Below are 17500 nucleotides of genomic sequence, written 5' to 3'. Positions count from 1 at the left end.
TGGAGAGAGAGGGGAGAGAGAGAATAGAGGGAGAGAGGGAGGAGATAGAGAGAAGGATAGAGGATGGAGAGAGAAGGATAGAGGGAGGAAGAAGACTGAAGGAAGAACACATCGTCCAAATAACAGCTGGAGCAGATTAACGCTGCTGCTAGTAGAGTTTAGATACACACCCCACACACACACACTATCTCTCTCTCTTTCGCTCACACACACACACACACACAGCTGAGGTCTGAGGAATGTGCATGTCTGAGACGAATTCCATCTCCAGTCACTCAGGGGCTTCATTAACCAGGATGGCAGAGAGAGAGAGAGAGAGGGAGAGAGAGAGAGAGAGAGAGAGGGATATGGAGGGAGGGATATGGATGGAGAGAGGAGAGAGAGAGAGAGAGAGAGAGAGAGAGAGGAGAGAGAGAGAGAGAGAGAGAGAGGGGGATATGGAGGGAGGGATATGGATGGAGAGAGAGAGAGAGGGAGAGATTTGGATGGAGAGGGAGGGAGAAAGAAGAGTGGTGTTTCCCAGCAGCACTTGGTTGTTTGTAGGACGAATAAATCTTGATGTTCTCTTGAAGTCTCTCTCTCTCTCACACACACACACACACACACACACACACACACACACACACACTCACGCCATCCTGCCCTCACCACAGCTGAGACATCGCTCCCTTTATGGTCAAAGGCCTGCCAACAGAGTGTGTATACGAGAGTGTGTGTGTGTGTGGAAACCATACAAGGGATCGCAGCAAACTTTCCACACAGCCAGACACACACACACACACAGCCAGACAATTACATGAGGAGAAGACCAGGGAAACAGAGAAGAGTAACAGAAAGAGAGAGAGAGAGAGAGAGAGAGAGGAGAGAGAGAGAGAGAGAGAGAGACAGAAAGAAAGAGACAAATAGAGACAGAAAAAGAAAGATGTTTAGCACAGGCAGAAAAATGATTCCCTTAATTGTGTGACGTTTAGTCAGAGGGCGTCTGTATGTGTGTGTGTGACGCATGTTTTCTGCCTTGTTCCTCTACAGAAAAGTCTTGATTATCTGGTCACACGCATACACACACACTGCAGTTACACTCGTGAGTTGACACACACACACACACACACACACACACACACTTCAGTTACACTCATGAGTTGACACACACACACACACGTACACAACACACACACACTGCAGTTTCACTCGTGAGTTGACACACACACAGCTCCCCTGCAGTGTTTGTGATCCGCCGTGCTTGCAAAGCATGGCATGATGGGTAGAGATCTCCGTGGCAACATCATGCCACATGGTTTGGTAGCTAGAACACTTAACCATGCTGTATACCCATCCACCCAATCACACACACACACACACTAGTTCCAAACCACTGACTTGTAGGTTACTGTGTAGCAATTCACTCAGAGCACACTGCAGGCCGGGGGGAGGGAAAGGGTCTGTGTGTGTGTGTGTGTGTGTGTGTGTGCGTGTGTGCGTGTGTGTGTGTGTGTGTGTGTGTGTGTGTGTGTGCGCACGCACTCCAAGCTCAACATACTTTCAATACAACCTTTACAATCTTCATAACCTTCATGTGTGTGTGTGTGTGTGTGTATGAGGGGCTGGTATCCTATAATGGTTGATCTTTTAGTTTAGTTCATCTCAGCCGAAACTCTCATTTGAATTTGAAATCTACGATGGGGATGCTTTTACGTGCTAATTTAGCTGCTAGTAAATTACTGTGGTGTACTGTGGAGTGGGTAAGACTGTTTTTAGTGGCAGGCTAACACATACTGATGACTTGCGCTAGCCTAGAACCCACAAACTCTGCAACCAAAAGGACTGGAGGAAATGTGTTGCAAACGGTCTCCACTGATAAATATCACACTTGCTAACTTGGAAACCACACCTTTAAGTTCTTTGTGACTACAGTAAGTTGGTGCTAATTTAGCTGCTGATAAATTAAGTTCTTTGTGACTACAGTAAGCGGAGACTGGCGCATGTTCTCACTTGCGTGACTAGCAGCGTGTTTATGCAGGTTTATGCTTTCCCAGCGTGATGATCACTGCTGAACTCCAGTTCTGGTGATTCACTTGCCAATACACCATCCTGAGGCTACTACGCTATCTTGAGGCTAACACGGTATCCTGAGGCTAATACGCTATCCTGAGGCTAATTCGCTATCCTGAGGCTAATACGCTATCCTGAGGCTAATACGCTATCCTAAAGGCTAATACGCTATCCTAAAGGCTAATACGCCATCTTGAGGCTAACACGCTATCTTGAGGCTAATATGCTATCCTAAAGGCTAATACGCCATCTTGAGGCTAATACGCCATATTGAGGCTAATATGCTATCCTGAGGCTAATACGCCAGCTTGAGGCTAATACGCCATCCTGAGGCTAATATGCTTCTAGCTGACCCACGGATGTTTGTGCTTAGTACCTTTCTCATGGTATTCAATTTGCAAGTACATTTTACATAGTTAAGATTTAGTTAGACTTTAGACTTTGCACTTTCCACCACACACTCCACCAGACATACACACTACAGCACAAACACACACACACTACCACACATACACACACACCACACACACACTACCACATACACACACACACCACACACTCCGGCCACACACACTCCACCACACACTACACCACACATACACACACACACACACTACCACACACTCCACCACACATACACACACTCCACCACACATACACACACTCCACCACACACACTCCAGCACACACACCACACACTCCCCACCAGCATGTATATTAGGCCCCATGGTGTCTATTTCTCATACACTTTCAGACGTATCTACAAACATCCCTCAATGGAGTTTACTTAATTTTGCTCACACACACACCTTGTCTCTTGATGGCGGCCTTGGCGTGCTGGATGGCCTCCCAGGGCGAGGGTATGTCCAGGAAGACTGCGTCGGCCACGCCCTCCACTCCGAAGCCCTGGCGACAGACGTCCTGGTTGCGCACGGTTACCAGGTGACCCACGCGGTGGCGGCCGAACTCCTCCCGCGCCTTCTGAGCGCGCTCAGTGTGGAACTCCACCGTGTGCAGGTGACCAGTCGGCGCGATGGTCCGCAGGATGGCATGAGAGAGCGACCCACTGCCCGTACCTGTCCACACACACACACACACGCACGCACGCACATTATATATAGATTAAGGAAGAGACAGGGAGCCTAGCCAACACACAAACACACTCTTCCCCACATCCCCCCCACACACCCATTTCACATATAGGAAACACACACATACACACACACACACACACTCTCTCTCTCACACACACACACACCACATGTTATATGCATTAACAAAGAGTAGTGTCCTGTAGGCAACAACAGGTACAGGGAGAAATTCTTCTTACAAATCCATACAACCCATGAAACTGCATGTGTGTGTGTGTATGTGTATGTGTGTATGTGTGAGTGTGTGTATGTGTATGTGTGAGTGTGTGTGTGTGTGTGTGTGTGTGTGAGTGTTGTGTGTATGTGTGTAAGTGTGAGTGTGTCTGTGTTTGAGTGTGAGTGTGTGATTGTGTGTGAGTGTGTGAGTGATTGTGTGTGAGTGCGTGTGTCTGTGTGAATGTGAGTGTGTGTGTGATCATGGGGCTTCCAAACTTCTTTGTACTTCACCTTCACATGTCCCCATGGTAACAATGGGGTCAATGTTAGATACACAGGATGAGAGAGAGAGAGAGAGAGAGAGAGAGAGAGGTGAGGGAGGGAGGGAGAGAGAGAGGAGAGGGAAGAGAATAAGAATGAGAGTGAGAGTGAGGGAGAAGAGGGAGGAGGGAGAGGGAGAGAAGGAAAGAGTGAGAGAGAATGAGAATGAGGAGTAGCAAGCAGTACATGTGAGATTTCCTGTGGAATTGCCAGACTCAGCACTGGAAGCTGAACATAACATTATATCCCACACACACACCACACACACACAAACACACAAACAAACACACACGATATGTGCACATGTTTTTCCCAGAGCATCACAGCATAGAAGTCACTGAGGACACGAGGGGGAGGGGCTCATTCAGCAGAGCTGAGGACTGCTCCTCTGACAGGGCCCATAGAGAGCAAGAGAAAAGAAGCTGTGTATGTGTGTGTATTTGCTAACGAGTTTCAAGCACTTACGTGACAGCGGACATGTAGAGGACTTTGGTAGCCAAGGGGCACAAGGTGTGTGTTTGTATGTGTGTATGTTGTGTGTGTGTGTGTGTGTGTGTGTGTGTGTGTGTGTGTGTGTGTGTGTGTGCGCGTGAGTATGTTCGTGTGTGTATGTGTGTTCTAATATGCCTAAATGGACACACACACCACAGTTGAGGGCGCACATTTCGGAGTCCCTGACTGGAACCTCAGTGGGCAAAATTGTGGGCTCATTAAAAGTGTGTGTGTGTGTGTGTGTGTGTGTGTGTGTGTGTGTGTTAGGGCAGCTTGATTATGGCACAAATCATAATCATGATTCTTTTGTTCAACATTGAGATCACAATATTCACATGATTACTCAATGAATTCACACGGTGCTGTGGATAATACGTGGATAATAAAACAAGCGCACGATTAATAAACGTTATTGCGTTTGTGTTATTGTGCGTTTTAGTTACATTGTTCACACGTTTTAATAAAACATTCCCACATTTAATAAAACATTTGTGCGTTTAAATTACGTCGTTCCCATGTTTAAATTACATCATTCTCGCATTTAATGTTGCTGCCTATGTGGTGCAAAATTAGAATATGTGAAGTCTTATTTTGTGTTTTCATTTCTGCTAATTCTGTGTCAGGCATTTTAATGAGTATTTGCATAATTGAGTGGATAATAATAATTTGCATAATTGAGTGGAGTAAGCTAACTAACTCATAGCATCCTAGTGACCTTTGCTGGTGCATACTGTCCAGTTAGCATGGCTGCAGGTTGAGTGGAGTAAGCTAACTAACTCATAGCATCCTGGTGACCTTTGCTGGTTGCTAGCTAACTAACTCATAGCATCCTAGTGACCTTTGCTGGTTGCTAGCTAACTAACTCATAGCATCCTGGTGACCTTTGCTGGTTGCTAGCTAACTAACTCAAAGCATCCTAGTGACCTTTGCTGGTAGCTAGCTGGGCCGGCTTCTGAAATGTTTTGCTGGGGATTCTTTTCTTTGGGAGGAGCTGTGATGCGTCTGGCTCGCTCCATGCCTGAACTTTGTTTCTTTTTCTTGCTTTTCATCAGCAATAAACACCAAATTAAAGATTGGTTGTGGCGTCCATCATTTCCACAATACACAAGGCAGAGTGATCAGGGGAGAGATGACCTCTGTTACACTAGTTTTACGTGAACGATGTAATTTAAACGCACAAACGTTTAAACGTGGGAACGATGTGTATATATGTGTATATAATGTATATATGTATATATATATATATATATATATATATATATATATATATATATATATATATATATATATATATATATATATATATTTTTTTTTTTTTTTTTTTTTTTTTTTAATTCTATTGAATTCTAAATATACTTCAGCTGAAAAATCCATGCAGAAGGCACAAGGCTACAACAGCGTACATCAAAGGGATCTAGAACTCAGAATGTAGCAAAATCATCGTTATATTCTGATTATGTTAATTTTATAATCGCTGATCATAATTGATGATTAATTAGATTAATGGCACAGCCCTAGAGAGTGTGTGTGTGTGTGTGTGTGTGTGTGTGTGTAGGGATGCAAAGGAGAGAAAAACAGGAGAAGCTCAGGGTAACGCCTGTTCAGATGTTTTCAAGGTCGGTCACACACACACACACACACACAGTTGATATGTCTGATAGTGAACAGATGTTTGCACAGCTCATACACAAAGTCACTTTGGAGCCGGTCAACAGATTACATTGTACAGACAGAGAGAGAGAGGAGACAGACACACACACACACACACTTCTGCTAACACACTGCAGTTACAATTGACAGACAGACTGACAAACACACACATGAAACATCACTTCACACACACTTCTGCTGATACAAACAAACTACACACAGTGCAGTTACACTTGTGAGTTCAGATACACACACACACACATATCAAAAATCCTTAAACACACCCACATATCAAAAATCCTTAAACACACCCACATATCAAAAATCCTTAAACACACACAGACACACACGCGCGCACACAGATGTAAAAGTGTGCCGTCATGTTTTAGGCTCTTTCCATCTGCAGTGTGTGTTCTCTATAGGGTACAAGTAGCTGCACTAGTGCGTGCGTGTGTATGTATGTGTGTGTGTGTGTGTGTGTGTGTGTGTGTGTATGTATGTGTGTAAGAGACTGCAGACAGCCATCTCATGCTCTGCATTATCCAAGTAGCGCAGCTGACACAGCACTTCTGGTCTTCGATCAGTAAATCTCACACACACACATGCACTCACTCACTCACTCACACACACACACACACACACACACACACACACACACACACACACACACACACACAGCATCTCTATTTGTTCAGCACAGCTTAACTGCATGATGAAGAACTGCAGCAACAGCCTGCCCCACCCCACAGGGCTGCGCATGCTCCCACACACACACACACGCACACACACACGCACACACACACACACACGCACACACACACAGCCCTGAAATGTCTCGTGACTGAGTGTATGTTTCTTTGGCATCCTCTTCTTTGTCTCAGCTCAGGCCTCTCAGCCTCTTGACCACTAGCGCAACCGCAACTTCTTCATCACCCACATCCTCCTCTTCCTCATACACATCCTCCTCTTCCTCATACACATCCTCCTCATCACTCACATCCTCTTCTTCATCCTCCTCCTCCTCTTCACACCCTCCTCTTCATCACTCACATCCTCCTCACCATCCTCTTCCTCACTAGGGATCGACCAATTATCGGCCGGGCCGATTATTAGGGCCGATATTTAGCATTTTTATAATAATTGGTATCGGTCATTTTTTCCACCGATAAGCCGATATTGAAATGGATAAAGAATGAAACGCGCTACATTGTCTGTAAAGCGTCTCTCACTCCCTGCATTTGCTACTCTGTGGTCAAGAGCATTGTCCTGCCCACTACACCGTCTGATTTGTTAGTTAGCACGAATGCAGCCAATCAGGATCGAAGACTGAACACAGACAAAGTTTAGGATTCTCACTGAGGCAGACTGTAGACTGGGCTTCAGCTGTATGGAGCTATTTTTCGAAGGTAAGGAAGGTACCTTACATTGCTGAAGTTGCAATGAATCACAATCATCTACACTGAAGTTACAAAATTCCCGAATTCCCGATTGATGCACGTTACTGATGTTGTTTACTAGTTAGCCTACAAACTCGGATGCTGCGTGTCGGGAGTTCTCTGCCTCCGCCTCGTTCGTTAATTGTGAATAACGGGACACCACGGCGGACATAGTACAGACAAGTCATAAATTATGTGATAGCGAACGTCAAAAAGTCTAATTGCTCCTTTTTGAAACGGACTGTCAGAAAAGACAACATGCAACCAGGGCCAGCCGTAGGCCTAATTTAATCAGACCTGAACTAAATCGCGTCCTGAGCTTTAGGCTCTCAAAAGTGTAGCTTGTAGCCTACACATGGACACAAATTGCATACTTAACTAGATGTACCGCATAGCGGTACAAAATATGACCGCCGCTCAGTCCTGTATATCCGTTCCGCGAAAATAAATCACACTTCAATTTGTCTCCATATTTTACTCCATCCCCCACTCTTGAAACTTTTGTGTATGCTTGTTTGGCATGCCTGAGTGTGTGTGCGGCTGCACAGAAAGTAGCCTACTGGTGCTGAAAAGGTGAATAGATTGTAGAATAGCCAAAGAAGATGTAGCATTGTTATAAAACCTTTAAAATCTCTAAACAATCACAAGTAGGGCAGTTCATCACAGTTCATCCATTGCAACTGGATTGATGAAAGGTCACTTACACCTGTAGGCTACATTGTATTTGGGAAAAGCAAAAGGTATCAGCATAATGTTATTTATTTATTTATTTATTTTTTATGTATTTTTAAACAAAAACATCTCTGTCAGTTCCATGCCGTTTTCAACAGCTATCAAAAACAAAGGTCATTTTTGGATGGATGGGTTTTTTGTGAATGTTTCTTCTTCTACATAAGATTTTAGTCATCTTTAGTTCATGTAATAGCCTACTTTATTGTCAATGCACAAATTAAGTAACAGTAGTCTGAAATGTTATTGTTAATGCACAAATTAAGTAACAGTAGCCTAGTCTGAAACGAAATGCTGTTTTACATCTAACTAGTGGTGCAAATAACTGACATGTCCAAATGGGCCTTGATGAAATGCGTCGCTAGACTGTTCATACACATTTTAACGGGCCGAAGTTGAATCGCTTTTGTCCGTTATTGTTAGTGCAAATATAGGCTGATTCATGTTCCCTTGCATTGTTTAACTGAGGTCCATGGCTAGTCTGGCTTTCATCAGACCAAGCTCAATCTTTTAAGAAATCAAAAAATAAATAGCGGGCAGATCAGGCTGGGTTCACCCAGCCTAGTCCATAGGCACCCGATATTGTTTAATTTTCCGATTGAGATATACACGCTCTGGCTATTCTAAATGCAAAAATGCATCAGGGAGTTATGACAAAACGGTAACTAACAAACTAGATCCTAATAGAAAGCTGTTAGCTTCCCTAAGCTACAGGTAGGATTATAAGGTAGGCCTATTTACAACATAAATTGTCAATAGGCTATGCTGGCGACACAAATAAAATCTCCTTTGGAAACCAATGGCTTACGCCTTACAGTATCAAGCGGACTTAAACTGTCATATCGTGGCGAAAAGTTGTAATAACATTCACGCAGCTCCATGAGTCAAGGAAAGCGCGAATGAAGTAGCCACTTCTAAATGGGACCCACTACACAGTAGCTTAAGGTGTTTTGATAAAGCAGCCATAATGAAATGAAGGTGTCATTGTTTGGATACTTCACACACACGTGCTTTTTAATTTCACAGACTACAACTACCAAGCTGTAATCAAAGCACATCGATTCCCCTCTCACACCCTGCACGCACTTAAAACAAAATAAACAGGCGTCTCAGTCTCATGCATGTATAGGCAAAACTGTATCAGACCGGTGTAACGTTGGTAAATCTTCCATTGCACAGAATGATTTTGTAGCACGTGCAATAAATGACAGTCGAAAGATACAAACAGTGCTGCTATACATTTGCTTGGTATAACCGCATTTATAGTTTTCTACAAATGCAATAAATCAAATGCCTCCATCAATCAACCAACGCTAACGGTAACATTACCTAGGTCCTTATTGATATTACAAGATTAACGTACCTGCAGTAAAAACCAAGCATGTCCGATAAACATCCTCAGATTTATTTCGGCTTCAAGAAGAAATGGGAATTACACTTCATGTGAACATCGTCCTATCCTTATTAGATGTTCGCTGCGGTAAATTACAGTCCTTGTATGAAGTGTCCATTGTTTTTTCCAACCCACTTTTAACTTCCAACAAAATTACGTCTCACTGCAACGATGCGCCATCTAGTGGACAAACGACTACTTCTCGCCAATACTGAAAATGCATTTTGGCTTTCTTTTAATCCTACTGATTTTAATTTTTTACCGGGGGGGGGGGGGGCAAATCACAAATGAGTGATTATGAGCCAGGTTGATGTGGGCCCTTGAGACCAACATACCATAAAAGATTCACAGAGAACTGTGTCTGCCCTACCCTCCTTTCGGGGGTCCAGTGCAGCGGGGGGGGGGGGGGGGGGCTGCAGATGAAAACGAAAAATGACGGTTCCATGCTATCCATGTGGGGGTACATGCCCACCAAGTTTTGTGTACCCCGGTCTTTCAGTGTCCCGGGAATCCTTGTTGGTGTACGTCACTAAATGTACACATAAATTATTTTATTGTAAGGCCCCCCATGAACGAAAGTACACAAAACGTGGCATGCATTCAGAGGATGTCATAATGATCCTACACTTTTAATTTCGTGCAGTTTTGACCTTGTCAGCCAGAGATATTGAGATGAAAACACCTAATTTTTTGCTTTTTAATTTTTAACTAGGTGGCGCTATACATGAAATAAGTGGTAATGGGATGGGTTGACATGCCCCCTTAAGACCAACATACAAAAAAAAGGTGGACCTCCTAGGCCCTACGGTTCTCGAGATATTCACAGAAAACTGTCTCCGGCCACCTACAGGCCAGTTGGTGTATAGTAACATAAATTAATTTATTGTGTGGCCCCCCATGAACGGAATTCCACAAAACTTGGCGTGCATACAGAGGGTGTCATAATGATCCTACACTTCCAATTTCGTGCAGTTTTGACTATGTTAGGTCACAGATACATTCAATTACACCACCTCATTTTTACTTTTTTGTGTTTAACTAGGTGGCGCTATACATGAAATGAGTGGTTATGGAATGGGTTGACATGGCCCCTTGAGATCAACATACAAAAAAAAAAATGGTCCTCCTAAACCCTACGGTTTTCGAGATATTCACAGAAAACTGTGTCTGCCCTACCCTCCTTTCGGGGGGTCCAATTCAGCGGGGGGGCTACAGATCAAAACGAAAAACGATGGTTCCATGCTATCCATGTGGGGTTACATGTCCACCAAGTTTCGTGTACCCCGGTCTTTCAGTGTCCCGGGAATCATTGACGGAAATTTGGGCATGCGAAAAAGAAAAAAAAAAAAAAAAAAAGAAAAAAAAAAAAAAAAATCTGACTAAACCTATATGACCGCCGCTTCGCTGCGCGGCGGTCATAAATAGCCTAAGAACTATTTTAAAACTGTTTTGTTAAACTATTCAACCGTAACACTTGCCATCACGCATGCACCTCTTCCTCTCCCTCTCTCGTGCACTCACACACACGATGGCAAAGCATCCTCTTTGTGACAGGTCCCTTAACAAGCACATAGCCCATTGTGTAGGCCTAGTCTATGAAAATAATTGCTATCACTTAGCTCTTGGATTAACATGATACACAGGATTTACACTTGCAAGTGATGCAAGTTGATAGACAATTGTGTATCAAAAGAAGAAAGAAAAGTTTGCATAATTAAATGCTTTTGAATTAATTTTTTGCAGCATATCGCCTTTACTACCTACCCCCCTTTTTGACAACTGACATATCGGTTTTACATATTGGTTATCGGCCTCCTGTTTTGGTAATAATTGATATCGGTATCGGCCCTGAAAAAAACATATCGGTCGATCCCTATTCCTCACCCACATCCTCCTCTTCATCTTGATCATCCACATACTCTTCAAAGTTAGCTCAGGACATAAAAGAGAAACTATGCAGTTTTGGCAATTTCTTCGCGGTTTTCTCGCTTTTTGCTCGCAGGTTTCTCTGCAGAGCTCCCCCTACAGCTTCGGAGTATATTTTACGACACTCCTCAATCGGTCAGTCGGCAGTTTCCTGTTTCCCTGTTCCTCCAATAATGATTTACTCGCGTTCTGCTTCTTTTCGCTGCCATGACGAATGTCTGAGAAACTCCACACCTGCCTTGTTCTAGCCGGTGCCTGGCGTGTATGTGCGTAGTGCATTAAGTTCTGTCTCTGAGGCTGTCGGCCCTACCTGAGTCACACACACACACACCACAAAGGCCTGCTCTTACCCGACTCACACACCACGGCCCCGGGCTTGAGGTCGAGCATGAGTGTGATGGTGGCGATGTCGGTGCTGTAGAGGATCTGCGTGCGGTGGGGCAGGTTGAGGGTCCAGAGCTCAGGCGTGGGGTGCAGCACGTACACCCACCCCCCCTTGCTGCACGTCACCTTGGAGCCGAAGCGCCGGCCAATCAGGTCGCTGGAGTGGCGGATGGCGCCGTAGCGCGTCTGCGTCTGCGCTCCGCTGCGCACGTGCACGGGCATCATGGCGTCGTGCCCCAGGAACACGATCACCACGTCGTCCTCCTGGACCACCTCCGAGTACTCCACAAAACTCATGGTGGCGCTGCAGAGAGGAGACAACGGGGGTGGGTGGGGCATATGTGTGTGTGTGAACTCATTCAGGTCCAGAGGCGACCCACTCCAAACGCTTAACAGGCAAAACTGTCCGTTTTGTGCACTTTGGATGTTAATGGAGAAATCCAGCAAGTTTTCACATTGATCTCCGTTTCTCGAGATCACAGAGTACTGTCAGTACGAAAACCCCCCGAAAACAATCGGTTTTAACTAGCTCGAGTTGCTACAGCCAGCAGCTAACGCAGCTAACCCAGCTAACACAGCCAGCAGCTAACGCAGCCAGGCAGCTACAGCGCTAGAGTTGCTAGAGCCAGCAGCTACAGCTAACGCAGGTTACACAGCTACAGTGTTGGGAGTAACGAGTTACAAAAGTAATGTAATTACTGTAATATATTGATTTTTGCTGTAACGCGGTAATGTAAGGCATTACAAAAAAATATTGGGTAATATTTTACTCGGTACAAACTTCAGTAACGCGCATTACAATGCATTTTAACCTGAAATTAAGTGGTGTTATGTTTTGATACATATTCGCAAACAACTGAGCAAATAGCAGAACGTATCTCCTGTTACTGGTTGAAGATGACTGGCTGGCTGCAACTGACTTGATGGACATAAGCCTACGCTCATTATTTTCAATTTATCAGAGACAACTAGGATATGAGGAACAGTTAAGTGCACTTTGTGTGTGAAACCGAAAGATCTCTATACCTCGCGAAATAGCACAATTAATGTAATGACACATCTAGAGCGGTGCCACGCTAATCTTTTTGATTCTTGATTCTCTTCATGTCAGCTTCGTGCTGTGAACTTCAATTAAAGAGAATGAAGCGATAGAAATGTAAAAAAAGATGGGGACTTGGACTTAGGTCGCAAAAACAGTGACTTTAGACTTGACTTGCGACTCCACTCAAAAGATTTCAAAGCATATTTGATATTTTGGGGCTTGTGTAGTAGGCTATTATTTTGGATCGCACAAAATCCCCGGGTGCCACGTGTGATGTGGTTTCAAAAGATGCACCAGGCTGCAATCTGTTGTTGTTTATTTTGATTTGAAGATAAAGTTCCATTCTAATGCGCCTGCTTACATTCAAATAGGCGATCTAAGTCGCAGTTACATTACATTGGAATCACTTGAGCTAGGAGCCCAGTTGACTGTGAGCAGCTTCTATCCTCAGCAAAATGGATAACCTGTAAGTTAAATAGGATAATTGTGACTAAAGATTATGAGATTTCCACTGTTATCTATGACATCTATCACTGATGTTACCAAGTCCAACTTTGTCTGAATTTATACCAACGGTAACGTTACCTCGAAGGCTGACAGGTCAATGTAAACTTACATTAAGTTAACGTAACGTTAAACTTTAACCTAATGTTACTCGTTATTCGTAGACCAACAATAAGGTACCTAACGCTAAGTTAATTCAACCAAAAACGAATAACTTTAATTTTATTTAACCTAGGGTTAACGTTCAATAGCTTCTACATGTTAACGTTATGAACCATAACGTTAACGTTAGCATGGAATGTTAACGTTACACCTGCCGACGTTATCGTGCTAACTATTTAAGTTGATGTAGATTTAAATTCAGCTTTATTATCTGCAGGTGACAAGGTTGGGAGTAACGTTAATGTTGCTGTAACGTGGTTATATCGTAACACCCCCAATTATCACCACTTTTGTTCAGAAATTCTAAAACACCGATGTTTTTTAACACTTCAAAATAACATTTACTAAATGAACCTTACATTTTTCAGTAGCCATAGTTGTGTAGATTTGAACAAAATCTGGTTTGGTTCTTAACGGGAGCATTTACTGCCTGAAATATCCGATTTTGTTTACCACGCTCGGAGTTATAGTGCTGGCCTGATGGGTCGCCTATTTACACCGTTTCAACGGCACATGGACGGTTAGACCGAGAATTCTCGTCGTGAAATTAAAATTCCACTGGAGCTCCAAGCGGTTGTGTACACACAGCCTTACAACACTGTTTACAGCTCCTCGAGTCACGGTAAAATGTCATTTTTGGTACATAGCTAATTTAGATACACCTATGTTGTGCGTGGTTGCGTTTCTATAGGAGTCCGCTGTCTTGGTTTGTATAGAAATGGATATTAAGTGACACATACACGCAAGACGGTGGAAATACGGGACCGGTGGAAATAGGGGGAGTTACGATACGGCACCAAACGTTAACGTTAGAAAATCTATTATAGCGGTAATTTATGACTTATGGCTATCAGGAACGTGAACGTTAATAGCAACTTGAAATCACGACCATTATGTTAACGTTAATATAATGCCAAAGAAGCTATCACTCTAACGTTAGCCAGTGGGCACAATATGTGAACAAGCGAACTTTACATAGCGAACTTTTAACAGTTTCCCCGCTGAGTTGAAAAATCAGACAAACTGTTACATGAACGAAACCCATGTCCAAATTGTGTTTTTTCCCCCTTCTATTATTATTTATTAATTTATAGTAATTTGACTTTACACACCTTTAAGTTTGATGTTTGCTACCAGCCAGAATGATGGCCACCAGTCCAGGTGGCTTGTTGAGTTTTTGAGAGTAAAATGCCAATACACTTAAACGGATATCTACAAACTAACGAGTCATACAGCAAAACACAATAGAAATAGGTAAATAATTGTAAGATTTGTTTGATTAGATAATGCAGGGTCAATGTAAAGAAAACACTGCACTATCTAGGAAGAAACGTGTGTAGCCTGAACAGTCTTGCATGGTGGACGCAGTGTGATGACGTCAACTGAAAGTTTAAAGGCACAGAGCGATGCAAAGCTGTCAAAGAAAACTACCGAGTGTTTACTGCGTAATTTTAACTTGTCAAAGGTTTCCTCTGACCCATGAAAACGGGTGATTCTAAAACGCGTACATCTCAAATAAAACATGATCTATTGTTTACACCTTTGACACCACGTTTACTTTACTTAAGCAAATCCGGACAATGCAGGTGGCTGTTAACAGTTTTTTCCCATTATAACAGAAAGTAATCCGAGTATTGCTAAATGTAAGCTAAATGAAACCGCACAGCTCGTCCAGCGCTCCATGACTTCCAATAGAATGAATGGGACGCGAATAGTAGCCAATAGGCGTCGCTGTTGAAAGTGTATAAAAAGCCAGACCCCGCGTAGAATCCTACCGGAGAGCCGAGTAGCGTTGGAAGAGCACTCCCCAGCCGGAACCATAGGGATCTTCGTCTCTGCTCCATCGTCTAGTAGTAGTAGCAACCCGCAGGTAGGATGGCCTCTCTCCGCACCTTAAACCCGTCTACTCATCCCTCGTGCTTGCTTTGTGTTATAGATTTGGACATCATTTCAATTTGTCCAAGACGCGATCAAAGACTTGGGTTTCGGGTTCCATGGGCTGTACCCAAGTATTCGTTTTATTTTATCTCGTAATATTTTGTTAAAGAGGAAACATTGTGAGGATGTGGTATTTTAATTGCGTTACAGCCGTCCGTTAATGGTGAAGTCTCTTTTACACCATGTCGAGTTACGACACTCATCTGTGTAATTCCATACAGACTCCTGATAGACTGGCTTCCTCCTCTCCTTGGCCAAAAACGTGTATTTCATGTAGGGAGGAAAATGCATTGGATTGCCTTGGCCTCTGTTGTCTTAGACTAAACAGACTGGACGCTCGGCACTAAATTGGCCAACATGTTTCTAGACCTTGGAATGGCAGGTATCTGGATTTTCCGTTGTCTGTTAGTGGTACTGCACTGGAGCCTGCATTGGATCAGAGTTTGTAAATAATTGCGATCCCTGGCGCGAGAGCGCATTCCAGCGCTCTGTCTCCGCCTTCTAGAGGGCTCTGTGGAGTTGCCATAGCGGCCGGTCTGTCAGTCCTCTCCTGTAATCTGCGCTGGACGTGTTTCTTCATTTAGGCCGCCCGTTTCAAACCCAAGCCTTTGACCGCATCAAGTCTGCGCTAAACCCGCTAAACACACCTGCTCTGCCCCCCACCCCACCTCAGGGGACCGCCGCAGCCATGCCTTTCTCCAGCACCCACAACGCCATGAAGATGAAATACCCGTCGGCTGCCGAGTTCCCAGACCTCAGCAAGCACAACAATCATATGGCCAAAATACTCACGCCTGCCATGTATGAGCGCCTGCGCAGCAAGCAGACCCCGAGCGGCTTCACATTGGACGACGTCATCCAGACCGGGGTGGATAACCCAGGTAATGCGTCTGCCAGGAGCTCGCGACCATCTGCGCGCTTATCTTAACCTATGACTAGAGAGCATCCCGGGCGCACGTTCCGACGGAGGGTCACGCGCTCTTATCTGCGGCATTTAACCTTCACTCTCGTTCCCGAGCTTGACCTTGCCAAGGATATCTCAGGGGAGCTCGCAGTGTTTTTCCAAAACCCGCTCGTAATTAACCCGCTTGTTCTATCTATCTATCTATATATATATATATATATATATATATATATATTCGTTTGATCCCGTGAGGGAAATTTGGTCTCTGCATTTATCACAATCCGTGAATTAGTGAAACACACTCAGCACACAGTGAACACACAGTGAGGTGAAGCACACACTAATCCTGGCGCAGTGAGCTGCCTGCTACAACAGCGGCGCTCGGGGAGCAGTGAGGGGTTAGGTGCCTTGCTCAAGGCCACTTCAGCCTACTGGTCAGGGTTCGAACCGGCAACCCTCCGGTTACAAGTCCGAAGTGCTAACCAGTAGGCCAAGGCTGCCCCTAGTGGGCTTTCGGATAGAAGAGGTTATTACCCCGCACGTGGACTATTATGGCAGTTTGCCAGTTGTCCTGTCAGCCCCGCGGCAAACCCGCTACTTAGCAGCCTGAAGCGCGCAGATGGCCTCCTCACCCTGTCAGTGTGTGTGTGTGTGTGTGTGTGTGTGGGAGTAGCAGTGTGAAAATGGCCACCCTGACAGTGAAGCAGCTTCCGGCTAAGGATGAGTATCCCGACCTCAGCCAGCACCACAACCACATGGCGAAGGTGCTGACGCCGGAGATGTACAAAGCTCTACGCGAGCGCTCCACGCCCAGCGGCGTCACCATAGATCAGGTCATCCAGACTGGCGTGGACAACCCTGGTAACCCATAGTACAGCACAGCTTAGGCAGCTGCAGAGAGAGAGAGTGTGTGTGTGATGCACGAGGCTGCCCGTTGACCTGTCCCCCTGACCGCAGGTCACCCGTTCATCATGACGGTGGGCTGTGTGGCGGGAGACGAGGAGACCTACGAGGTGTTCAAGGAGCTGCTGGATCCGGTCATCGAGGACCGCCACGGCGGCTACAAGCCCACCGACAAACACAAGACCGACCTCAACCCAGCCAACCTCAAGGTAGCGCACACGCACACGCGCACACACACACACACAAGACCGACCTCAACCCAGCTAACCTCAAGGTAGCGCACGTGCACACACATGCACACGCATACGCACACACGATCACACACACAAGACCGACCTCAACCCAGCCAACCTCAAGTTA

At 44.8% G+C, this 17500-nt stretch overlaps 2 protein-coding genes across 6 annotated transcripts in view; one reads left to right on the top strand and one right to left on the bottom strand.

Moving 5' to 3' along the window:
* trmt61a (tRNA methyltransferase 61A) overlaps positions 1-14924 on the bottom strand; it is a 17799-nt gene extending 2875 nt beyond the window's left edge. The window contains exons 1-3 of one of the 3 annotated variants that reach the window (XM_042085878.1): positions 14508-14924; positions 11654-11991; positions 2859-3125 (exon numbers count right to left, since the gene is read on the bottom strand). In XM_042085878.1, the coding sequence (XP_041941812.1) occupies positions 2859-3125; positions 11654-11984 (598 nt within the window). In that variant the 5' untranslated portion in view covers positions 11985-11991; positions 14508-14924. The remainder of the gene's footprint in view (positions 1-2858; positions 3126-11653; positions 11992-14507) is intronic. The other 2 variants (XM_042085860.1, XM_042085869.1) reach the window with 2 other exon arrangements.
* ckba (creatine kinase, brain a) overlaps positions 13042-17500 on the top strand; it is a 7345-nt gene continuing 2886 nt past the window's right edge. The window contains exons 1-3 of one of the 3 annotated variants that reach the window (XM_042085832.1): positions 13042-13195; positions 16911-17098; positions 17195-17349. In XM_042085832.1, the coding sequence (XP_041941766.1) occupies positions 13185-13195; positions 16911-17098; positions 17195-17349 (354 nt within the window). In that variant the 5' untranslated portion in view covers positions 13042-13184. Of the gene's footprint in view, positions 13196-15161; positions 15266-16006; positions 16215-16910; positions 17099-17194; positions 17350-17500 lie in introns of those variants that run through there. The other 2 variants (XM_042085849.1, XM_042085841.1) reach the window with 2 other exon arrangements.

Source organism: Alosa sapidissima, chromosome 1, assembly GCF_018492685.1.
Source record: "Alosa sapidissima isolate fAloSap1 chromosome 1, fAloSap1.pri, whole genome shotgun sequence".
Classification (NCBI taxonomy): domain Eukaryota; kingdom Metazoa; phylum Chordata; class Actinopteri; order Clupeiformes; family Clupeidae; genus Alosa; species Alosa sapidissima.
Note: the sequence above shows the minus strand (reverse complement) of the source record. Positions and strands in the feature narration are given on the sequence as shown.